The sequence below is a fragment of the Mustela putorius genome, unplaced genomic scaffold (genome assembly GCF_011764305.1).
Source record: "Mustela putorius furo isolate JIRA1106 unplaced genomic scaffold, ASM1176430v1.1 tig00000585_pilon_pilon_pilon, whole genome shotgun sequence".
NCBI lineage: Eukaryota > Metazoa > Chordata > Mammalia > Carnivora > Mustelidae > Mustela > Mustela putorius.
The window spans coordinates 8,290,011-8,316,274 of NW_025421424.1; the positions used below are offsets into that span (position 1 = coordinate 8,290,011).

Genomic DNA, 26,264 nt, shown 5'->3' on the forward strand with positions numbered 1-26,264 from the left:
TCCCTCTCTCTCTGTTGCTCTCCCTGTTTGTGCTCTCATGCTCTGTCAAATAAAACCTTAAAAAAAAGAAGTTGCTAATACAGTAGAGTGAGAAAGTTGATCAGAGTATTAACATTCTTCGAGTATTTTCTTAATTTTGAATTAGAAAATGATGCCTTCAAATCTTTCCCTATTTAGAAAGCACTCTTATTTTCTAATGAACTGTTAAGTGTATTTGTTTCCATCCACACTACCAGGCATCTAACATCACAGCAGACACGATGACAGGCAAAGGGCACACGGCGCAGGCCCTTGGGAAGCACAGGGCTGTAAGGTATTCCGATGGCAGACTCCAGACAGTATGTGACTCAAACACAGCAGGAATGAGAGGTGCCATAACTTGTACAACTCTTTGGTGACCCTCTCAAAGGACCACAAACTTAAAAATATACCACTTCACTCCTATATGTCAGGCGACAGAAAACCAGAAAATCATAATGTATTTTAGCTTTATTGGAGACATATTACAGTAGACAAACAAGTAGACAAACACATGCCTTATAAAATATACATTCTCATGTGTGAGAAAATATAAATAGATACTAGGAAAGGACCACACTGAAAAACAACTTGGCTTAGAACTCTCTTTCGATACATCTGGTATCAGGGCTACTCAGATTGACATCCTCTGTGGGAAGAAGAGGGAACAGGAGAGGGTAGAAATAGTCTCTCTATGGATCAAGAGGCCACTTTAAGTAGCCAAGAGATATACTCCAAGAGCACTTGACCACCTGATGATCAATTTCTCTTTCAAGACGGTTTAGTTGATAAAGGATCACTTTACTCTTTCTAATCTAAAAACAGGTTCAAATCAAGTTGTTTTTTCACCCTCACCCCACTCATCGGTGGAGATTATTGGGACCACTAAGAAACACTCAACACACAACCTGAAGGGAGCAGGTCCAAATATTACTCTTCACACACACACACACACACACACACACACACACACACACCAACACATGCACACATGTGCATATAGACACACACACATGTCCCTACCTCTTATTACCCACAACATCTTCAGATGATTCATGGGTTTGCAGGTGTTGTTTTGTAAAGAGCAGCTTGTAATATATCTCTTAATTCAGAGCTTGTTATTTTCATCAACAAACCAGGCAGTTGTCCGGAAAAGGAAAAAAAAATTAAGGCTAACTGATGTTGGTTGAGACAGCACTCTAAACAAAAAAAGTTCTAAGTTAGAAGCAGAAGGGAAAAACATCTGCCAGACTGAACTGGGAAAGAGGACACGTCAGAGAAGAATGAGACATTCCTTGCAGGTTGCCAAAAATCTCAGCTCAACCTTGGAAGGCCCAACTACTTCACATTACCTCTGCAATCGGCATTAAGAAGCAAACTCAAAAATGGAGCACACAGCATGAAATGGCAGTAAATTTACCTCTGTTGCTCCATTACCTCCTAGTATTCCGGTGAATATTAAAATGATTGGAAAGGCTCCAACACCCTTGGGTAAAATACTGGGTGCAAAGCTGAACACCACAATTCCAACCCCATTCCAACTGGAGTCCTACTGATAAGAAGAAACAGGCATAAAAATTAAAGAGTAAAAAGGAGGGTCATAATACATTATATAGGCTCTTAAAGTTTTTAGTATGGTAATGCCATTTCTGTTACTAACTAGTTATAGATTTCTTCAGAAGCGTAAGCCCAGACTTTGATGTTTTTAGCCATTAACAGGAAAGTCTCCTTTTGTCAACCAAAAACCAAAACTCTTGAACTGAAAAAAATTTAAGTGCTCTATACTTACTGTATATAAAGGATTTTGAAAGGAAAAGTTTTAAGACTGTTAGATTGCTTCTGGAAATTTCCAGTGGTAAAACTGAAAGAGACCTGAAAGTCATCTTGCCCATATTCCATTCTAAGTGCAGAAATTTCTTCAACGCTATTAACAGCGTTAACACTAACACTGGGGTTAATATCAGCATTAATTATCTGGCTTCCACTGTGACTTTTCCCACAAAACACTGATTATTCCAATTATTGGGCAAACCTAATTGTGGAGAATTAGTTTATACAGAATTACTAGCAAGTGTTTACTGTACCTCCCTGTTACCTTGTGCCTCACAGAATGGGAGCAGACATGACCTTTGTCCTCAAGAATAAAAACAGTGAATTTAATCCTAATTCATGGCAACACTTCAAGGTATTAAAGACTTTTAGCGTATCTCCCATCTCTTAGGAAAATGGATAAGAGTCTAAGTTGCTAGATATCCTAATGTTGCTTTTACAACCCCACAATGGGCAGTGTGAAGGCAACTATTTTTAAATAGGAAAGTTACCTTTCAAAAAAATACACATAAAACTCTCAGAGTGGCACATTAGAGGGTTCCTGATACTTCGTATCCCCCAGAGTAACTTGCACAACTAGGGAGAGCAATTTAGAAGCTGCTGAATGACAGAAAGCCAATGGCTTATATAGAGACCACGTGCCAGTGCGGACTTAAAGGAAGATGCTATTTCTTCTTCCAAGGAAGACTTGAAGATCAATGTAAAAGGGGCACAACTTAAGAGAACTTATATATCTCTACTGATACAAGGTGGTAACTGGATGAGGAGCAGAGAGTATTTCTCCTGGCATTTTAGTTTGCCTTGCTTAACAACAATCCTGATTAAAAGAGGCATTAGGGAGACATCACATTGCAGGGAAGGAACACTGATGAGCTTCTAACCCTGTGTACGGTAGATGGATAAATCACTGCTTGGTCAAAAACATATGCAGTAACAAAAAATTCCAGGAAGCCCTGCTCCTAAGATTAGAATTTATTAAATTTATTATTTTTTTAAGACCAGTTTTGTTAAACTTCACGTTTAAACAAATTCTTGACTAGTTCCTTAGGTACTTTGGCAAGCTAGGAGCATGTGGGAAGGCATCTCACCATTGGTGCTAACGGAAGGGAGAACCTGGCCATTCAGGAGACCTGACTCTGACAGTCCTAAGAGGAAGAGGACCACCATATCCTAAGTTTTCTAGAACACTGGTTCGCACCCTGGTTTTCAGTCCTGTCACCCATAAGAGCTGATACTCACCTGCAGCCTCTCTCTAACTACCCCTTTTCACTCAAGAGAAGTCTGTCAGAATTTGAGTGAGAGTATCAGATAGTTACAGATCACCTGCATGAATGAAGACATCTGAAAGGTAAGGGAGTCACAGACTAGCTACAGATCAGCTGCAGCGCACCTCTCAACTGATTCCATGCTCTGGTGCGCGGCAGCACTGGCATTCAGACCCGCTGCCCCAGATGGCATCTGGTAGCTTCCATTGAGTCAACAGTCTTCCTTTACTGAGCCGGTTTCAAAGCAGAAGAGCTCTTCTCACAAATACATCTTACACTGTCCCTCCTGCTAAGGAGGAAGTGAATCTGGCTCAAGTCAGAGTAAGCAGCATCACTCTTGTTACACTAACAAATGTTTCATGAAAGCAGCTTTGTATTAGAGTAGCATAATCCTCCCTGGTCCTTGGAGGGATCACAAATTCACAGAACGTTACAGCTGGAAAGGGCTCTGGAGCATCTAGGAGAATGCCCTTATTTCAGAAATGAGAAAATCTGGCTGCGAAGCAGACTCCTGCCCCTGACTACAGCCAATATGGGGCAGAGCTAGGAATAAAATCAGGTCTCCTGATTCTACATCAGCCCTGTACAGATTAAAGTACAACCTAGTAAGGAAGAAGAGGAATCACACATTGAAAGGATGGGAAAATAGTGATATTTAAGAAGTTTGAAGTAAAAATGAACAGAAGCTGACAGTTCAAAAAAGGAAAGAGAGAATGGCTTGGTGGTACAAAACCGTTAGAGACGGTTTGGGGAGAAAAAAACTAGGACTGACAACTACATGTAATTCAACTTTCTGGCAAAATATGAGTTTAGAACCCTTGAAATGCACAATAACTTAGAAATAGATATTTTCATTTAAGTGATGGAAGTTATCCAGCACGTAACTAGTACTCACTAGACTGAGAGGACAGAATCTGACAGCCTAGGGTAAGGAAATCTGAAAGCACAAAGCAAAAAAGAACTTTAGTTCATTACATTCCATTATAAAGTCCTTTGTTCACATAAAGCTTTTTGCAATCAAAAATTCAAGAGAACTTTTTGGCTTAAATAATCACTTGTATAGAACAAGGAAAACACTCTAAAGCTTTGTAAGAATTTGTGCACATTCAACTTATTCCCAAAAGCACCCTTCCCTTAAGATACACTGTGCATTGGCAGAAGAGATATTAAAAACAACAACAAAAAAACCCCCAAAAAACAGAAAAGAAGCAATCTTTGGTTTCCTCATCACCTAAATACTTTGCTGAAAGAAGGTATTCCCAAAAGAAATTTTCCTTTGTCTCTGTGCACATGACTATGATAAGACGGACTGCTAGTCAATTTTGAGTCTTTTTATGCTAGAAAGGTAATACTACCTGGCACTTGTAAACAGATGGCAAACGATTAGACATATGAACTTTTAGGTCTGAGTAAAGAAGCTAATTAGACCAAGACTGTGTTTGTGTGTATGCAATCACTAGGTTCCCTGCCTCTATACATATACTTCTTAACAAACATATTTTTAAAACTTCAAACAAAGTCTTTAGGTTCACTAAACCAAGTCATACAAAATCTGTGGTCTGAGACGCTGCTGTCAATATTATTAACTGGGTATTATATATAATTCTGGCATATCAAAAATATTTACAATGCAGCCAACACATATGGTCAATGAATACAAAAATTATTTATAAATGCACATATATTTACAATGAGATCCCTGGGTGATAAGGACCAAAAAAAAAAAAAAGATTCACAAGAATACAAAACCCTTTGATGTGGTAACAATTGGTCAAGCCTGGGATTCTTGTCAAAGACCTTGAATATCAAAGCCCTGGTCTCAACTAGATGCTTAAAACCACTGAAGAATCCCAGACACACTTCCCAGAGGGCTCCAAAGTTATTTCTGTTCCTGGAAGACACACCAGAACAGTGATGTTTTCTCAGAATCATTCTGTAGGTTGAGACAATCCAGCATGTTAAGCAGCAATGAGACTCCCTAACAGGCAGTGCACAGCTGGGCACATCCCCGTGGAACCATCAGCAAGAACGTTTTGTCCTGTATTTTCCTCTGTCCGTGTTGCACAGGTTTTATTAGATGTACCCATTTCTGTCAGCCATTTCCCCTTCTTCATCAGGAATAAGCCCAAATAAATGCCTGGCGTACCTCAGTGGGGTCAGATGTAACTGCAGATGGGGTAAAGCAAATGCTGACTTTGGGGTTTCTTCTGAACTCTGAGGTAGTAAATACAAAATGAAGTAACTTGAGTCTCTGCCCACATCTCTTTCTGGAGTGAGTTTCATGTGCCCTCACTACCATCCTGAATGTTCCGAGTCCTACTAAAATCAAAAGCATGGTCATGCAACCTGTGACAAGGCGTGGGGGAGGCGGAACAGTCTGGGCCACTCTCTGCCAGACCCTCATTTTGATGGACTTGTGGTGGCTCAAGGACTGGCTGCTGGGAAAAGGGAGGATGAGGCAAGCCTAGCTCTTTGCTTATGTTCCACAGAGGCCGCGGCAACGTTTCTGAAAATGAAAGATAACAATCAGTGGCGAATGGAAATTCAAAATTAATGGTTTAAAACTTCATTTTCTTTTATCCAAATTCTCCCAGAAATAAAGATACCCAGTATTCCTGAATAAGGACATTGAGAGTAAATGTACACTTCTCATCTTCTTAGCAACAGCTAATAAAAGAAAACAAAATAGAAACTAGAACCATGGTCTTTCAACAAGCTTAACCAATTATTTACTGAAACCATGTAATATGTCCTCTGCTTTCATCTACGATTAGTGCTTCTGCTGCTGCAAAATTTAAAAATACAATCTTTAGACACATGGAAACAGATTAAAATAGTATCCTTACTGTAGTGAAAGTTGCATTATACAAAAATCACTGATTTAACACAGCCATTACATCTTTAAATAACAAATGAGCATGTTAAAAAAAATTGTTTTAAAAATAAACCATTTCCCTCCAGCTTCTAGCATGCCAGTAATCCTAACAATAAAGTAATAATGAAAAGCAGCAATTTTAAATCCAATTATTATACTTTGAGACTCTGGTCTCAAAGATAATACATCTCTCATTCACCTTACTTACTGCAGTGGTGAGCTCTTTCCCCAATGAATATTTGCTGAAAGCTATATTAACTTCATGGGGATACATTTTGGAAAAAGTCAGGCAAACATTCTGGAAACAAACACTCAGAAATAAAAACAAAACCCATGTGTTAAAGTAAGCTAAGGCAGGGTTTCTTAAGCTCTGACGTGCATACAAATAACCTAGGGATCTTGTTAAAAAAAAAGACTCTGGTTCACTGGGTCCGGGGTGGGCACCTTGGTCTGCATTTCTAACAAGCTCTAGGTAATGCTGAAGCTGAGACCACTCTGTGAATAGCAAGGAGTGAGAGCGCCCCAGGTAGGAATGAGCAATGCACCAAAGCACTCATTTGCTGATCTCCTCACTTATACACCAAGGCAACAATTGAGACCTCTCCGAAATGAAGAAAAAGGTACACTGCATTTTTTGTTCTACTTAAAGCCTTTTTAGGTGTGGAACTCTTAGGACATGGGAACACGGAATTAGTGTTGGTGCCCTTCTTTCACGGGCAATGAACTTTAAAGCCAAGAGACTAGCTTCAGTGAGTGACAGTACACTTTTCTCTGACTTGTACTGTCTTTGGAAATCTTTGGAGTTGGTCTCTAAATTAAGAACAACAGAACACATCTTAAAAGTCCCAAGTCAGATCATTCCCTCCTACCAAAAGCACCCCTGGAAGCACCTGCAGGCCTCAGCTCTACCCAAGTTCCTGTGCTCTTCCATTTTAGGCTGACAAGAGGGTGACAGCTGATGAAAAACCTGGACGGCCAGAAGGACATGCTCAGCAGAGCCCCTCATGGTCTAGAAAGAGTTCCGTTTTACTGACCAAGCTGTTACCAAATGCCTTCTCTGCACAATGTGACTTGTGTTTCTTCTCCTGGGTCATCCCACAACTGCTTCCCCACTTTGGGACCTGATCATAAGGCCTCACAGATGAAATCAAACACTGGCTAAGTGATACTGCCATTCAGTATTTACCCTCTAGAACAGCAACCAAATCATTTTTAAATCTTCTCAGGAAAAATCTCCACCAAATTATATCCTCAGCATTTCCAATCACCATTATTTAAATAAAGATGGAAAAAAAATTAAACCTATATGAAACTTTTTTAAAGCTTTTTCTATATGGCTTCTGAATTTTTAGAAGTGTGATCTTGATACTCCCACAGAAGCTGTTTCCATCCTACTGATGCAGATGTCTCTAATTCTAATCTCTGAAAATCTCTGGCCCTAGTTTATACCAGCTAGCTGTAGCTAATTACTCTATTATTCCAATTTGTTTGCTTCCTGTCAAATCAGAATGCTACTTATATGACGGAAAAATCAAGTAGGTGAGAGTAAAAACAAAGTAATCAAAAAAGACTGTGTCCTTTACCACTATTCATCTGTGTGGACGTAAGTTTCTTCTCATTTATCCTCTCATGGTTGGTGGGAAAGGCAGCCATCTCTTTGTCTGCTGATGACACCAGGCTCTCCAGGGTAGGGGCATCTGGGGGAGGATGTGCCAAATATGTCTCTTTGGGCATCTGGACCATGAGGCTGGACAGTGTCTGATCTAGAACATCTTCCTCAGCAATATACGTGTACGGGCAGTATTCTCGGGTCCTGGAGTAGATGTTGGCATTGTCATAACAATCTGAGCAAATAACCCGGGTACCAGGACCACCTGATGACGACACAGGAAAGAATCCTTCAGTTAAGGAGTCAGCTTTGCCAATCACCAGTTTTCTGTACCAGCCATCCCCATTTTCACCGCAGCTGGCACTGACTGAGCACTTACTTGATAAATCAGGTAAAATCTCAAGGTCCTTCTGTGCATTAACTAATTTAATCCTCACGGCATCCCTATGAGGTGGGTACTATTATTACCCCCATTTTACAGACGGGGTAACTACAACACAGAGACATGAGGGAACTTGCTCCAAAACACTGCTATAACACACGGCTGAAAACTTGGGCGCTCTGGCTCCGGGGCCCATGCCCTTAAACGCTACGGTAAACCACTTCTGTCCAGCCTGGATAAGGTGATGCCCAATTCAAGGGAACGAAGATGCGGCTGCACTGTGCTGTAAGACACAGGTCTGGCTGAAGCGAACTAAAGCAGAGAACAAGGACTAAGGAGGACTTCACTTCATAAAGCCAGCATTACTGTCATGAGTCAAGGAATTAAGCAACACTCATGGCTTAAAGTACCCCTAGAGAAAGCCTCTGATGGTCAAGAGTCCTGACTGACGCATGTGTGTGTCTGGCAGAGGTAAAGTTTAATAACGAGCTCCCCAGACTGTTATGTGCTTTGAAAACTGTTCAAAGAGAAAAAAGTGAGTGAGAAATAAAGAGCAAGTAACTTCCTGATCAAGCAACAGTGTTACAACTGGAAGTTAGTTTGGCCCAGAAAGCAGTGTTATTTCCCACCAATTTCAAAGAGCAGAGGCATTTAAAGATTATTTTAAATGCTAGAAGTAACCCCTCTTTCCATGGAAAGCCAAAATAAAATCCAATTTAGCGATGAAACCGATAAATTCTGTTAGCTCAGCCTAAAAAAATCTCCATATGAACAGAAAAGGCCTTTCATTTGTACAGTGCTGGAAGGACTACACCTATTTGTTGAAAGGATCTATGAGAATTCTGAGGGAAGTGCTTTACTTTACCGCTTCTTTACTTTAAATGAGAAAGTTAAAGCTCAGATTTCAGTAACTTGTTCATGGTCCCAGAGCCAGAAAAAAGGAACTAGGAATCAAACCCAATTCTTCTATCCCTTAATTCACCTCCCTGAGTTCTGTCACTCCCTGAGGGAAGGGGGGAGTGGGGAAGAGAAGTAGTATTGAGAAGCCAAGTTAATTAGGGAACATCTTGTATCTCTCTGATTTCTCCAACATATGCTGAGAATCATCACTGCCCTTTAAACTTCAGCGACTACCAACCAGTCAGCAGGAGACACAAACCGCCCCTGGATATGGTCTAAAGAATGCTCATGCCTTAAAAAGACAAGACCCCTCAAAAAAGTTTCGAGAGCACCTCCTTCTCATAATAATACTTTGGTTTGGGAGACTTTGCTGGGTACACCAATCCCTTGTTTTGGGAGGTGTTTCTTCTGTCAGATGATTTTCTTCTCTGGTACGATTTCAGTCGATTTCCATCCATCCTATTTCTCAGGCAGTCCAATGTTTTCACTGAGTATCTTACTTTAAAATGTTGTATCAGGTTAATGGGAAAACTACACGCTGACAAATAAACTCAACAAAATAGGCCAAAATTATAAGCATATACAACAAAGAGTCAGTACCATCAGCGCCTTTGTGTAAATATCCATTGGCAGGAGGCATAAGTTGCTGATGACTGCCTGCCTCAGAGTTGCTGTAGCCTTCTTGTGGCTCTGACAGTGTTCCTTGGGAAGACAAGTAGCTGGGAATGTCTGCAGGCAGATTAAGCTCCTCTGTAAAAGAGACATCTGTAACTTTCAAATTACATTAGGCAACACTCAGAAGACTATAGTGCAAATGTGCTCCACTCTGATATACCCACTGGCCAGGAAAATGTTATCTAACTAGGAACAGGTCTTAGGATCTTCCCCCCAAACTCTTTCTCGCTAAAATTCTTTTCAAAGATTCATTTAAAAAGTATTACTAAAAGAGGCAAATCCTAAAGTCTAAAATCTAGTCCACAGGCATACTTTCACTGTCTGATTGAGCCTCTTCTCTTTCAGGATTTCAGGGAAGAGGTGTGAAAGGCCAATCCCAGTCAGAAGGGCTCCACTCTTTGCCCACAGAGAAGCTTCGACGGAAATGAGCCTTAGGCATTAAAGAAAGAAGGTGCACCTGTACCATGTTTATAAGAGCAAAGTTTGGGGGGACTATCTAAAAATTCTTAAAATTATTCATCGGACGGGTGCCTGGGTGGCTCAGTGGGTTAAGCCTCTGCCTTCAGCTCAGGTCATGATCCCAGGACCCTGGGATTGAGCCCCGCATTGGGCTCTCTGCTCAGCAGGGAGCCTCCTTCCCAAACACCCACCCCCCCACTCCAGCCTGCCTCTCTGCCTACTTGTGATATGTCAAATAAATACATAAAATCTTAAAAAAAAAAAATTCATTGGAGACATTCCATTATTTCAATGAATTTGGACATTTTAACAAAAAAAAACTCTTCCTTCTACCATATATAAAGGATCAAAGCTCCACAGCTTTTTCTATTTTATAATAAATTGTATACTACATTCCTGACTCAAGTACAAGCTGTAGGTATCAACTGAGTACCACTCACCTGTGTTTGTGATACTGTAGTCTTCATTCTTCCTTCTCATGTGGTAAATAACAATGACCCAGATCAAAGAGGTGCCCACAACACAGCAGACCACAACAATGATGACAATGCCAACTGTGGTCCAGCCATCATCTTCATGCCCAATGCTACTCTGGGAAGAGTCACAATTGGGAGATGAAATGACATTTAGGTAAATGTGACCACGTTCTGTCCCAAGGGTGTTAGACATAATGCAGGTGTATTTCCCAGCATCTTCCAGGCCAGCATCGACAATGATGAGAAGCTGGTTGGCTGCCGCAAAGAAGTGCCGTTCTGTCACCAGCAGTGGCCCGTCATCTTTGGTCCAGTTGAGACGAGGGGCAGGGCTCCCTCCAGCTATGCACTGTAATACCGCAGTCTCACCTCGGGTTACTGTCTTATCTTCCAGGGGTCTGATAAATGAGGGTGTCTCTAACAGAAAGAGTGTATAAAAAATCATGTTAAAACAATTTTATTTCTTAAATCCCACTGTATTAGATGAATGAGGTAATGATGCAATAAGTAGGCAATTTCAGGGGCGTCTGGGTGGCTCAGTGGGTTAATAAGCAGCCAACTCTTGATTTTAGCTCAGGTCATAATCTATAGATCCTGGGATCGATGCTCAGCATGCAGTCTGCTTGAGATTCTCTCTCTCCTTCCCTCCCCCTAGGATAAATAAATAAATCTTTAAAAATAATAATAATAATAATAAGTTGGGGCATCTGGGTGGCTCCATGGGTTAAAGCCTCTGCCTTCGGCTCAGGTCATGATCCCAGGGTCCTGGGATTGAGCCCCACTTCGAGCTCTCTGCTCAGTGAGGAGTCTGCTTCCCTTCCTCTCTCTCTCTGCGTGCCTCTCTGCCTATTGTGATCTCTATCAAATGAAATAAATAAAAAATCTTAAGAAAAAAAAAGTAAGCACTTTCATATACTCATGGAAAGATTAGAAGTTAGTGTTCAGAAAAGCAAAAGCCTCAAAAATCTTGTCTTACTAATTCTACCTTAGGCAAGCTATCCTAAGCAAGGAAGTCAAAAAGATTTATACATGAACAGGTTTATTATGAAATTAGTTGTAATTTTTAAAAATAAAGGAAAAGATCTTTAAATCTAGCAGGAAAGGTTGTTAAATAAACCATAGTACAAATACATGATATTTTTTGAAGACTTAATGACAGAGTAACCCTTATGATACAGTATTTAAGAGGAAAAAAGTAGGTACATAACTTCATGAAAATGTGTTTTTTAAAAAGTCCAGCATATGCCAAAATCTTTAAGTGTTTTAGTGACTTTCCCTTTTTCTAATTTTCTATATATCCTACATTTTTAAAACGATATACTTATTTTTCTGATTACACAAGGAAATAACACAAACTAACAAACTTTTAAAAAACCTAACATAAGGGGCGCCTGGTGGCTCAGCAGGTTAAAGCCTCTGCCTTAGGCCCAGGTCATGATCCCAGGGTCTTGGGATAGAGTCCCGCATCAGGCTCTCTGCTCACCAGGGAGCCTGCTTCCTCCTCTCTCTCTGCCTGCCTCTCTGCCTACTTGTGATCTCTGTCTGTCAAATAAATAAATAAAGTCCATTAAAAAAAATAAATAAAAAATAAAAAACCTAACATCAAGGGAAACCAGAGAACTAGAAAGCAGAATCTGCCTTTGGGTTGAGTATGAAGAAAAGTATTCTCATAAGAAAAAAAAATAGGCTTGTCAGAGGAACTTAGGGAAAAGACATTTTATTTTACCATAACACAGAATCAAGAGGCATACACTGGAAGAGAACAGGAAATCTAACCAAAAGATGGTAATTTTTATGCATTAATTTTTTTTTTCAAAAATGAGTTAGAGGAGAAACAAATTGTCTTGAGTGGTCTGTGAAGCAGTATAAAACAACTGCAAACCCACTGGTGAATACTAGAAAAAAACATGTTTGAATTAGAAACCTCCAAGGGGGCAAGGTAACAGGATAAGGGGATTTGAATTTTCAAATTCATGTGATGAAGATCTCTAATTCTGCCCTCACTGCTTTTGCAGATTTCAGTTTTCTGATCCACTAATATCCTAGGCTGACATGACCCAGCCATGTATTGGTAAAACATGGTGACCAAGATATAAGGATCACTATTAAAATCTCAAAGTTGGATCTTCTCTGCCATTAAGACGAGAGCAGACCCTTAAATATAAAGGCTCCATCCAAACCAAGGACCCATGGGGCAGTACACATACCTAATACTGTGAGAGAGGCATTTGCTGAAAGGCCTCCGGCTATATTTTGTGCCATGCAGCTATAGACTCCCATGTCTTCTATTTTCACGTTGGCAATGAAGAAGACATCATCCTCAGGCATGACATGCATGCGTCTTTCTCGAGCTGCAGGAAAGTCGGTGCCACCATCTTTCTGCCAAGAAATCTGAGGTGCAGGGTGCCCCTCTGCAGCACACTCTAATCTGGCCATGGCACCAGTGCGGATAGTGAGATCCATTGGAGTTTTCAGGAAAGATGGCATCTCTGTTTCAAGAAAGATTACCGAAACAAAGTGGGTGGAGTGGTGGTGGTGGGAACATGAATACACACACACACATACACACACACACAAAGTACCAACTTGTAATATTCTATTTCTTTCAGAAGGCATGCTCTCTAGATTGACAGAGGCCATCTTTTCTCTTTGAACCTCAGAATACTTAGAGTACAGTGATGAATAAATTCTTCTAGAATGCAGACACATCTACTACCTGATCTCTCTGATGGGGACAGGAAAGGCAGAAGGCCACAAACCTTTCAGAACTCCGTACATTTATTATGACTCCCTTACTTAAGAGACTAAACAGTGCTCTCCAAGCTAACATCTACAAAGCTGACATGGCAAATGCATGTTAAAAAAAATTTATACCAAAAAATAAAGAATACAAAAAATGTATGCCTTCAAAAATTTCATAAAACAACAGTGAATTAAGACACAAGTATGTCCTTTGGTTGCACAAAACCTAAACTGTTTTAGTGATTCAATCCGATAGGTGACGATTAATCAAACTGTTTTGGAGAAGTTCTTTTTTTACAGCCACAGTGAAGAAGAGCATTAATTTAAAAAATGATTCTGTATGACTACATTTAGACAATGATAACAATCACTGCACCCAGAAATGTCCTAAATACTTCGTTATTATAAAGCCCTGCGAACAGTGGCAGGAATACATTTCAGTTTTCAGAACAGAATTATGGTTCTAGAAAGAACAGAGAATTTCAAAAGAATTTTTTCAAAAGCAGAAACAACAAAAAAAAAGCAGCCTATCTCCTGGGGCCGTGAAACTTCCCCCCTCGCTTCCAACCAAGGACCAATTAGGGACATAACTGGACAAAACAGTAACCCAGCCTACATATTAGCACAACCTTAATTAATACAAAACACTAAAATCTCCCCTTCAAATGCCAGGCTTAGTCTCATTTTCTTATCCAAGTGGTTCAAAATTGAACATGAAAAATCCTTCTAACCATCAGGGACCAGAACTCCTTACCATTCACAGTCAGTTTGGCTTTTTGAGAATAATTAGATCCAAAGTGATTAGTAACGATACACTGATATCTTCCTTCATCTGTGAAATTCACATTGAAAAGATGTAAGACACTCGTATATTCTAGAGCTTCTCCAGCTTGCTGCTGATAACGAACAAAATTCTCAACATCGATGTCATTCAGGATTTCACTGTCTTTGCGCCACACGGTAGACATGGGTGAGTCGCTGCTGCTCACTGCGGTGCACGTCAGAGTCACATTCATGCCTCTTAGAGCAACTGTATTTTCAGGATGCATTTTTATCTGTGGCTTGAGAAAATCATCTAAGAGAAAAAAATGGGGCAGGAGCCAAGTCACTCAATTTTAATTCTACACATTTTGAAACAAATAATGTAAAATTACTTGTTCTCTTTACAAAATGGCATATTAAGATTGACAAGCGACTACAGGGCTAGAATCCAATTCCTTTCTGTTCAAAGATGTGGGAAATGAGGCCCAGAGGGTCAAACAACTTGTTCAGAGACAAAGGGTAGATAGGGAACTCAGGTTTTCAAACTTCAGGGTTTAGCATACTTTCTTTTTTTAAAAAAAAAAAGATTTTATTTATTTATTTGACAGAGATCACAAGTAGGCAGAGAGGCAGGCAGAGAGGAGGGGGAATCAGGCTCCCTGCTGAGCAGAGAGCCCGATGCGGGGTCAATCACAGGACCCCAAGATCATGACCTGAGCCGAAGGCAGAGGCTTTAACCCACTGAGCCACCCAGGCGCCCCTAGCATACTTTCTACTATCACTCATGATCACTTACACTTAGAATGTATTTCTTAAGTACTACCAATTACTAGGAAAAAAGAAAAACCTAAATTCAAATCTCAAGACAAGTTCTAATCCTGTTAGCTCTCGTGAATATGTAGAGGCTACATATATAAACATATATATGATAAGACCCATTATCTTTTCCTTGCCAATAATGAAAATGGGGATTACATATTACATGTTACAATACTTACCTATTAATAAAACATTTGTGAGCACGTGGGTGGTTCAGCTGGTTAAGTGTCTGACTCTTGATTTCAGCTCAGGTCATGATCCCGGGGTCCTGAGATCAGGCCCCACATTAAGGGCTACGCTCATAACGGAGTCTGCCTGTCTCTCTCCCTCTGCTCCTTCCCCTACACACACTCTCTCTCTGAATAAAATCTTTTTTAAGAAAAATTAAGCATTATTGGAACATACATCATATATGCATAACTCTCCCTTCAAACAGTGAGAAATTCCAAATAGGCTTAGGAATAGCTAATATACTACAGATTCATAAGTAATAGTATATTGTTAATATGTAAAAAACAATGTAAGTATTTTGTGGGCCTGAGCTTCCAAGTGTTCTAAGTATCTTTTAAGTAGATTATAAAAATAGATCTGGCAATATATGGGTATCTAAATAATCAGATACTAGTGACATGCAAGACAACTACGCTGATGTAAAAGTTCTAGTGCCTAAAGCTAGTAATCAGTTACTCTACTTAAAAGGAAATTTAAGGGGCACCTGGATGGCTCAGTGGGTTAAAGCCTCTGCCTTCAGCTCGGGTCATGATCTCAGGGTCCTGGGATCAAGCCCTGCATCAGGCTCTCTGCTCAGCGGGGAGCCTGTTTCCTCCTCCCTCTCTCTCTCTCTCTGCCTGACTCTCTGCTTACTTGTGATCCCTGTCTGTCAAATAAATAAATAAAATCTTAAAAAATAATAATAAAATAAAATAAAGGAAATTCAAGTGTAAAGGATAAATGCCCAAGTTGAGAAAGAATGATATAGATACATACTTCAAATTATGAGTACTGGAATTATGACAACGTTTTTTTTTTTTTAAGATTTTATTTATTTATTTGACAGAGATCACAAGTAGTCAGAGAGGCAGGCAGAGAGAGTACGGGGAAGCAGGCTCTCTGCCAAGCAGAGAGCCTGATGCGGGGCTTGATCCCAGGACCCTGAGATCATGACCAGAGCTGAAGGCAGAGGCTTTAGCTTTAACCCACTGAACCACCCAGGCGCCCCTGGAATCAAGACAACTTTTACATGGTTGTCCTTCTACCCCCAAAAAAATTCTAAAACCCTGCCACCACTTTAGTCTTAAGAAACTGCATCAAAAATAGAAACTACATTCACACATTACTGGTGACAACATAAACAAGTGCTATCTTTCTGGAAAACAGCTGGTAGTACTTTTTAAGATCTACTTTAAAAAAAATCATTTTTGATTCAGGAATCATACTACTGGATATTTATATTAAAGGTTAATAACCTGGGGCATCTGGGTGGCTCAGTGGGTTAAAGCCTCTGCCTTTAACCCAGGCATGGGTCATGATCCCGGGGTCCTGGGATCGAGCCCTGCATCAGGCTCTCTGTTCAGCAGGGAGCCTGCTTCCCCCCACCCATGCCTGCCTCTCTGCCTACTTGTGAACTCTGTCAAATAAATAAAATCTTAAAAAAATAAAAAATAAAGGTAACAACCCCCTAAAAGGGAAAGGCCTACATTCATAAAGATGCTGTTATACTATACTGACACTGAAAATGATCAATGAAGAACACACGGGAAAAAACTTGGCTTATGATATATTAAGTCAAAGAATACAAAATTAAATCTACGATTACAAAATATAAAAATTTCACAGAAGAACACAGAGAAATGGAAATAGATATGCTAGTTAGAAAGCATTCTGGTTGGGTTGCCTGGGTGACTCAGTTGTTTGGGTGTCTGCCTTCAGCTCAGGCATGACCCCAGAGTCCCAGAATTGAGCCCCGAATTGGGCTCCCGGCTCAGCGGAGAGCCCACTTCTCTCCCACTACTTGAGGCTCTGCAAACTTGTGCTCTGTCAAGTAAGTAAATAAATAAACTAAAAAAATAAAAACTTTAAAAAAGTGAAAGCATCCTGGCTTAATTTTTTTCCATTCTGTTGTTAAGACAGTAAGTGTATGCCATGCATCTTTTCTGACAACAATGCTATGAAACTAGGAATCAACCACAAGGGGTTCATGGGTGGCTCAGTCATTAAGTTAAGCGTCTGCCTCAGCTCAGATCATGATCCCAGCATCCTGGGATCAAGCCCCACACTGGGGTCCCTGCTCTGTGGGATGCTGGCTTCTCCCTCTAGGCCACTCCCCGGACTTGTGTTCCTTCTCTTCTTGTCTCTCTCTCTCGCGCGCGCTCTCTCTCTCTAATAAATAAATAAATAAATAAATCTTTTTTTTAAAAAAGAGAAAGAAAGAAAAAGAAAAAAAAGAAATCAACCACAGTAAAAAATATAGAAAAGAGCACAATATATGGAGGTTAAATAACATGTTATTATACCACTGAATGGGATGGGCAGCCTGGCTGGCTTGGTTGATAGAGTGAGCATGTGGCTCTTGATCTCAGAGTTCTAAGTTCAAGCCCCATGTTACGTATAGAGATTACCTAAAAATAAATTTTTTTGTTTTTAAGATTAGATTTATTTATTTATTTATTTGAGAGAAGAGAGTACATGGCAGGGCAGGGGTGTGGGACAGAGAAAGAGAGAGAGAATCTTTAAGCAGACTCTGCAGAGAGTAAAGCCCAATGTGGAACCTGATGCCATGACTCTGAGATCATGACCTGAGCTGAAACCAAGAGTCAGATACCTAACCAACTGTGACATCCAGATGTGCCCCCCAAATAAATTTTTTAATAAATAAACAAATAAAACAATGAGTTTGGGGGGGGGGCTGGGTGGCTCAGTGGGTTAAAACCTCTGCCTCAGGTCACGATCCCAGGTCATGATCCCAGGGTCCTGGGATCAAGCCCCGCATCGGGCTGTCTGCTCAGCAGGGAGGCTGCTTCCTCCTCCTCTCTCTCTCTCTGTCCTGCTTCTCTGCCTACTTGTGATCTCTGTCAAATAAATAAATAAAATCTTAAAAAAAAGAATGGGTCAACCAAGAAATCAAAGAAGAAATAAAGAATTACATGAAAATGAAAACAGAGTCCATAATCTGTGGGATACAACAAAAGTAGTTCTAAGAGGGAAGTTTACAACAATACAGACTTACCTCAAGAAGCAAGAAAAACCTTTAATAAACAACCTAACCTTACACCTAAAGAAACTAGAAAAAGAAAACCCAGTCCCAGCAAAAGATAGGAAATAATAAATTTAAGAGCAGAAATAAATGACATAGAAACTAAAAAAAAAAAAAAAAACAAAACAAAAAAAACAGATCAATGAAACTAGGAGCTGGTTCTCTGAAAAGATAAAAAAAAAAACTGATAAACTCTAGGCAAGATTCACTTAAAAAGAGAGAGAGAGAGAAAGAGAGAAAGGACCCAGATAAATAAGATTACTAATGAAAGAAGAGAAATAACCAATACCATAGAAATATAAATAATTTTAACAGAGTATTATGAAAACCTAAGTATCAACAAATTCAACAACTTAGAAGAAATAGTTAAATTTCTAGAAAATATAACCCCCCAAAACTAAAGCAGGAAGAAATTTTAAAAAAGCTTTAACAGACCAATTACCAGCAATGAAACTGAATCAATAATCAAAACATTCTCAAAAAACACCAGTCCAGGACCAGATGAATTCATAGTTGAATTATACCAAACATTTAAAGAAGAATTAATACCCATTCTTCTCAAACTATTCCAAAGAACACAAGAGGAAGGAAACTTCCAAATTCATTCTACGAAGCCAATATTACCCCAATACCAAAACCAGATAAAGACCTTACAAAAAAAGAGAACCAACCAATATCTCTTATGAATCTAGATGCAAAATCCTCAACAAAATATTACCAAACCAAATCCAATAAAATATTTTTAAAAATCATATACTGCAATCAAGAGGGATTTATTCCTGTAATGCAAGGATGATTTAATATGCACAAAACAATCAATGTGAGGCATCACATCAGTAAGAGAAAGGATAACAACCATATGATCATTTCAACAGATGCAGAAAAAGCATCTGACAAAAGTACAACATCCACTCATGATAAAAACCCTCTACTAAGTAGGTCTAAAGGGAACATATTTCAACATACTAAAGGTCTTAGATGAAAAACCCACAGCCAACATCATACTCAATGGTGAAAAACTGAGAGCTTTCCCCCTAAGGTCAAGAAAGACAAGATGTCCACTCTCAACATTGTTATCAACAGAGTACTAGAAGTCCTAGCCACAGCAACCAGACAACATAAAGAAATAAAAAGCATCTGAATCAGTAAGGAGGAAGTAAAACTTCCACTATTTGCAGATGACATGATATTATATATAGAAAACCTTAAGACTCTACCAAAAAATACCCACTAGAACTGATAAATTCGGTAAGGTTGAAAAACACAAAATCAATGTACAGATATCTGTTGCATTCCTATACACTAATAATGAAGCAGCAAAAAGTGAAATTAAAAAAAAATCTCATTCACAATTAAACCAAAACCAATAAAATGTCTAGGAATAAATTTAACCAAAGAGGTGAAAGCCCTGTACTCTAAAACTATAGAACACCGATGAAAGAAGTTAAAGATGATGCAAAGAAATGGAAGACATTCCACATTCGTGGATTAGAAGAGCAATACTGTTAAAACATTTGCCCTACCCTAAGCAAACTACACATTTAATGCAATCCGAATCAAAATATCAACAGCATTCTCAAAGAACTAGAACAATCCTAAAATTTGTATGGAACCACAAAAGACCTTGAGTAGGCAAAGCCATCTTGACACAGAAAAACATAAATGGAGATACCACAATTCCAGATTGCAAGTTATACTACAAAGTGACAGTAGTTAATGTGGCATAAAAACAGACACACAGATCAACGGAATAGAACAGAAAACCCCAAAATAAGCCCACAACTATATGGTCAATTCATTGTCAACGAAGAGGAATGAATATACAATGGGAAAAAGTTGCTTCAACAAATGGTGCTGGGAATACTGGTCAGCTACATGTGAAAGAATGAAACTGGACCACTTTCTTTCACCATACACAAAGATCAACTCAGAATGGATTAAACACCTAAATGTTAGACCTGAAACCATAAAAGTCCTAGAAGAGAGCACAGGCAGCAACTTCTCTGACCTAAGCAATAGGCAACATTTTCCTAGATTTGTTTCTAGAGAAACAAAGGCAAAAATAAACTATTGGGACTACACCAATACACCAGGGGCACCTGGGTGACTCAGTCTGTTAAGCATCTGCCTTCAGCTCAGTCATGACCTCAGAGCCCTGGGATCAAGTCCTGCATCAGGCTCCTTGCTCCATGGGAAGCCTGCTTCTCCCTCTCCCTCTGCCTGCCACTCCCTCTGCTTGTGTGCATGTTCTCGTTCTCAAATAAATAAATAAAATAAAATCTAAACAAAAAGAAATTCTGCACAGCAAAGGAAATAACCAACAAAACTAAAAGGCAACCTACTGAATAGGAGAAGATGTTTGCAAATGACATATCCAATAAAGGGTTAATATCCAAAGTATATAAGAACTGATACAACACAATACCCCAAACCAAATAATCCAATTTAAAAATGGGCAGGGGTGCCTGAGTGGCACAGTCAGTTGAGCATCTGACTTGGTTTCGGCTCAAGCCATGATCTGAGGGTCATGAAATCGAGCCCCATATTGGGCTGCACACTCAGTGCAGAGTCTACTTGAGATTCTCTCTCCCTCTGCCTCTCCCACTCATGCACTCTCTCTAAAGCAAATAAATAAATCCTTAAAAAAAAAAAATAGGCAGAAGACACGAACAGACATTTCTCCAAAAAGACAGACAGATGGCTAACAGACACATGAAAAGGTGCTCAAGAACACTCATCATCAGGGAAATGCAAATCATAACCACAATGAGATATCACCCCTACATGTGTCAGAATGGCTAAAATCAAAAACAGAGTAAACAACAAGTGTTGGAAAGGATGTGGACAAAAGGGAACCCTCCTACATTGTTGGTGGGAATGCAAACTGATGTAGCCACTACAGAAAAAAACAGTATGGAGGTTCCTCAAAAAATTAAAAATAGAACTACCCTACAACCCAGGAGCCACACTACCCAAAGAATACAAAAACATGAACTGAAAGAGATACATGGACCCTTGTGTTTTTTATTTATAGATTTATATAGATGAATGGATAAAGATGTGGTATATACATACAATGGAATATTACTTAGCCATAAAAAAGAAAAAGTTACTATCTGCAGTGACATGAATGGAACTAGAGAGTATAACACTAAGTGAAATAAGTCAGACAGCAAAAGACAAGTATCACAAGATTTCACTGATATGCAGAATTTCAGAAACAAAATAAGCAAAGGGAAAAATAAAGAGAGACAAACCAAGAAATGACTCTTAGACATATAGAACAAACTGATGGTTACCAGGGGTGGGGGTGGTCAGAAGAGATGGAGATTAAAGAGTACACTTATCATGATGAAAAAAAAAGTAATAATAAAATAAATAATAACAAATTAATAATAAAATAAAAAGACAGCATGTTTCAAAAAGACAGCATGTAGTATAAAATATTTTAAAACAAAATACAAACCACAGACAAAGTCTTTCAGATCCACGTTCAGGATGCTCTGCCCTGCTAGCCACTCGGGGTGTGCACAGCTTACGTTCACAGAATGCTGGAAGTTATTATCAACCAGCCACTGAAGCAACCACTTCAAATGGCAGTCACAGAGTAAACTGCTTGTGTTCAGAATCCTGCAAAGTCAAGAAGAAAAGAAAGACGCTTTACTTTTCATTCTGTTTTCTTCACCATTAAAAGCTTACTGCACACCCATGCATTCTTCTCTCCAAAAAGTGCTCAACCTGAATCAAACCACAAGAACACAAATTCAGACGTTCAGCCTCAATTCCTCAAATACGTCACTGTCATCCAAGACATTAAGAAAAGGGGCAAAACAACAGTCAGAGACCTATTTTAGATTAAAGGAGACTAAAGGCTCATCACCAAATGCAGCGCATGATTCTAGACTGGAAGAAATATCTACAAGAAACATTTTTTGGCACTGGGGAAATGAGTATGGACTCCGTATCAGTGACTATTATTTTATCAAAATTAATTTAATTGAATGAGGTAATAGTGCTGTGGCTATATGTAAGAAAACACCATTGTTCTTGGGATATACATGCTGAGATATTTAGGGTAAAGTGTCATGATGCCTGCAACTTACTATCAAATGGCTAAGCCAAGTAGTCGTGTGTGGAGGAAGGAGGGACAGAGAGATGATGGGAGGAGGAAGGGAGAGAAACATCACAAATTTAGCAAAATGTTGACAAGCAATAAATCTAGGTAAAGGGAATATGGATGTTAACTGTACCTTCCTTTCAGTTTTTAAGGTTTAAGATTTTTCCCAGAAAAGTCTGGGGGAAAGCTTACCATATACATTGCAGCACAGAGACATGTTTGTTGTGGAGAAGATATTTTCCAAAAGAATATTCCACAATAATTCCACAAGCTTTATTTTCAAATTATTTCATTAAGACTGAAAACATTGGGACGCTGGGTGGCTCAGCGGGTTAAGCCTCTGCCTTCAGCTCAGGTCATGATCCCAGGGTGCTGGGATCGAGTCCCACATCGGGCTCCCTGCTCAGCGGGGTGTCTGCTTCTCCCTCTGTCTGCTGCTCCCCCTGCTTGTGTTCTCCCTCTCTTTCTCTGACAAATAAATAAAATCTTAAAAAAAAAAAAAAACTGAAAACATTTCATCCCTGTGGCAATGTGTACTGCAACTTAAACTAGGAAACAGTGAAATTTTATTTGTTGTCTATGATAGGGCTATAAAACATAATCAGAAAAAGAAGATAGGTTTTCTCTTAATGACCCCATGAATGTCCCATCCACCTGGAAGTAGTGAGAGCAAATGATTTGGAGAAGATTGTGACTTGCTTTGTGTGCATCACCCAAACCCTCATTTAGTCAAAGTATCTAAGATGTGATTCGAAGACGTTTCAATCAGTCTTCAATGGAATCTCAAAAGCCTTACTTGAGTAAGGGTTATTTTAATTAATTGGGCCAGAAGTTACCTTTTGCATTTCAGAGTTCTTCATTATATTCATTCACTGACAGACAAATGTTTGAGTCTCCTCTATGCGAGGGACTGCTCTAGGCCGTGCGGATGCAGGCCTCACAGAACTTACGTATTCATCAGAGACAAGCAGTGAACACATAAAGGCAAAGCACAATGTCAGAAAGGTAGTGCTATCAAGAAAAACAAAGCCAGGCAAAAGTAAAGAGAGGGCAGCTACTAATTTAGATCAAGCAGTCAGGGAAAAATACTTTGAAGAGACAGCATTTAGGCAAAGACCTGAAAGAAGCAAGAGGGCAAATCCCACAAAGACCTGAGGTGAAAGTGTCGCATACATAGGAAACTGTATGCAAAGACCTTGAGGCAGACAGGCCCAGTGTTCCGGAGGAAAAGCAAGGCCACTGAGGCTAGAGCACAGTGAGGGAAGGGGCAGTGACAAGGACAAGGTCAGGGAGCTGGGTAGGGAAGAGCAGGCCATGCAGGTGCTTTGCAAACTAAGAAAAGAATTTGAGGTATTTTCTCCCTATGTGTTGTACAGGAAGCCACTGGAAGGTTAAAAACAGAGGAGTGATGTGGTCTGATTTATGCTTTCTTGGGTATAAACTGACTCATGAAACCTGGCCTTACTCTTCTTCTGCTACTTACCTTAGGCAAAATACTTAATGTCTCTAAAATCTCAGTTTCTATTTCTGGAAAATGGGTTAGAGAATGTCTACCTCAAAAAAAATTTTAAATAAAGCATTTAGCACAATGTCTGTACACAGATGCCATTGAATTCACATTACTTCCCTTTAGTTATGTTTCTTTTACATCTTTCCACCCTCAGTGCTAACCAACCTGCTCCCAAGGACCTCACAGAATAGTCCGCATTCTTTCAAAAAGTGTGAGGACAGATATACACCAAAATATTAAGAGTGATTGTTTCAAGAGTAGTAGGGATCTAGGGACTTACTCTCCTTCTTGCTTTAACTATATGTTTTCTACTGTTTCTACCATGATTATGTAAGTTTAATGCAAAATATTTTTTAATTTACATACGACTTTCTCATCTCCCCCTAATATTTATGCAAAGCACTGTGAAGGATACCAGAAAGCACAAGGTTACATTTTAATAAATCCTGATGTAACAGTATTGTAAATATGACTTAAAGTAAACCAAAAGCAACCAAAATTTCTCAGTAAAAAAGGTATGTTACAGTTTCCTCCATTAGCAGTTTGTTCAAACTAATTCTCCAATTACCAAATGACTAAGACTGAAACTACACTATCTGCTTTCAACAACTACCTAAATTACATTTTACACTTAGCTCTCATTAACAAGAGTTAAAACTTTATGGTGGCCCTCAGATTATCATGGACAAAAAATGGGTAATACTGAAATGCACTAAGGTGTGCCCTTAAAAGTTAAACTGAGGGTTGCTGGAGGGGAGGGGGGTGGGGGATGAGCATTAAGGACAACACATAATATAATGAATAATAGGTATAAGACTGATGAATCACTGATCTCTACCTCTGAAACCAATAATACATTGTTATATGTTAATGAATTGAATTTAAATTTTTTAAAAAAGAAAAAAAAAGTTAAGCCTAGGAAAAATAAATCAAAATATGCTGACCAGAAAAAAAAAAGCCACTTAAATGTCTGGCAGAAAATAACTAATAATGATTCCCATAACATTTTTATTTTATTAGTATTAGTTATTCAACTTTCAGCCTCTGTACTTAGCACCTTCTCAAAACCTTCTAAAGTTTCCTAATGAACTTAGAGGGGAAAAAAATCCAAAGTCCTCATGACTCATTATGCCCTGGGTGGTCTGGTTCCTGATTAACTCTCTGACCTCACCTCCTACCCCCCTCTTCTTCCTTTTGCTCTCTTCCAGCTACACTGTTGTCTTTGCTGTTCTTCAAGCATAAAATGCAAGCTCCTACCTCAGGGCCTTTTCACTTGCTGTTTTCTGCCTGGAATGCTCTTCACCCAGTATTCAAGGCTTTGCCACTAAGGTACTGACTCAAATGTTATTATCTCCCCCCCTCGCCCCCCAAAAAGGCCTTCCTTTACTACTTTATCCAAAATCCTGGTCACTCTCCATACCTGTGACCCACCTTTACTTTCCTTCAGAACTCTTATTACCTGATGAGATACTATGTACCTACTGACTTATTCTTTGATTCCCTTACTAGAATTCATTGTAATATGCTATGAGGATAGAGATTTTGTCTTGTTCATTCTTGTGTTTTTAGCATCTAGGACAGTACCTTACATAGCAGATGACAATAAATATTTCTTGAATAAACAAATCATCTAATTTTATCCTCACATAAACTCTGAGGGAGATATGTACAACTTTCATTTTGAGAAGGGAAATTGAGTCTTAGGCTAAATTTTCCCAATGTCACACAGGTGTAAAGAATGAAGCAGAAATCTGAAATCAAGGGAGTTTGACTTCACACACTTCAGTATATCTCAAACTACCTGTGATGAAGGACCAGTTTTATAAATTTCCAATCTGTTATAGATTAATACTATAATATTCAACTAAAGTGTCAGAGTAATGTCAAATTGTTTAAAAGTTTCTGAACACTATGAATTTCTATCCTTATCTCTTCATGAACCAGTTCTGGTCCACAGTCCTTCTTTTGAGTGGTTTTAAAGCAAGGCCACTGATTCTTAACACTGGCTCAACAGTCAAGTCACCAGAGTTTAAAATTAATAAAATTAATACCAGTGCCCAACTAACCACCCTCTCCACCCCCCAGGGGAAATCTCTAAATCAGTAAGAGCGATTTCTTAAAAATCATAAATGAAAAAGGGTATGAAGTAATATGTGTTTTTTTATTACAACTATTTTGAATAGTGTTTGACCATTTTAGTAATTTGGCAAACAGATTAGAGACATTCCTTCTGACAATACTGAATGTGCTAAATTATCTCTAACAAATTACCTAATATCTTAACCGTAATCCACCCTAAGATTCCCACCTAAGGATATTAGAACATATTTTTCCAATAATCCAAAAATAAACAAGGGGAAGAAAAGGAACAGGAAGATATACCTAAAGCATAAGGAGCCATGCTAAGGTCTTTTTAACTAAAAGCACATGAAAACAGTTTGGTGCAATAAATTCTAGGTTTTTCGATCTTGGGTTATTTTAAAATTATATCCAGTCACTAAAATAACTGAATATTAACATCTTTTTTTCCTGCCTAAATTGTGTGTTTTTGGAAACACATGGGTCACATTCATCT

The 26,264-nt window shown here is 39.1% G+C and overlaps 1 protein-coding gene across 2 annotated transcripts in view; it reads right to left on the minus strand.

Annotated features, from left to right (window-relative positions):
• Positions 1–474: 474 nt before the first annotated feature.
• The window catches only part of LRIG2 (leucine rich repeats and immunoglobulin like domains 2), a 68,363-nt gene continuing 42,573 nt past the window's right edge, over positions 475–26,264 (minus strand). The window contains exons 12-18 of one of the 2 annotated variants that reach the window (XM_004769826.3): positions 21,529–21,692; positions 13,983–14,303; positions 12,694–12,975; positions 10,454–10,903; positions 9,480–9,629; positions 7,572–7,862; positions 475–5,619 (exon numbers count right to left, since the gene is read on the minus strand). In XM_004769826.3, the coding sequence (XP_004769883.2) occupies positions 5,393–5,619; positions 7,572–7,862; positions 9,480–9,629; positions 10,454–10,903; positions 12,694–12,975; positions 13,983–14,303; positions 21,529–21,692 (1,885 nt within the window). In that variant the 3' untranslated portion in view covers positions 475–5,392. Of the gene's footprint in view, positions 5,620–7,571; positions 7,863–9,479; positions 9,645–10,453; positions 10,904–12,693; positions 12,976–13,982; positions 14,304–21,528; positions 21,693–26,264 lie in introns of both variants that reach the window. The other variant, XM_013044435.2, reaches the window with a different exon arrangement.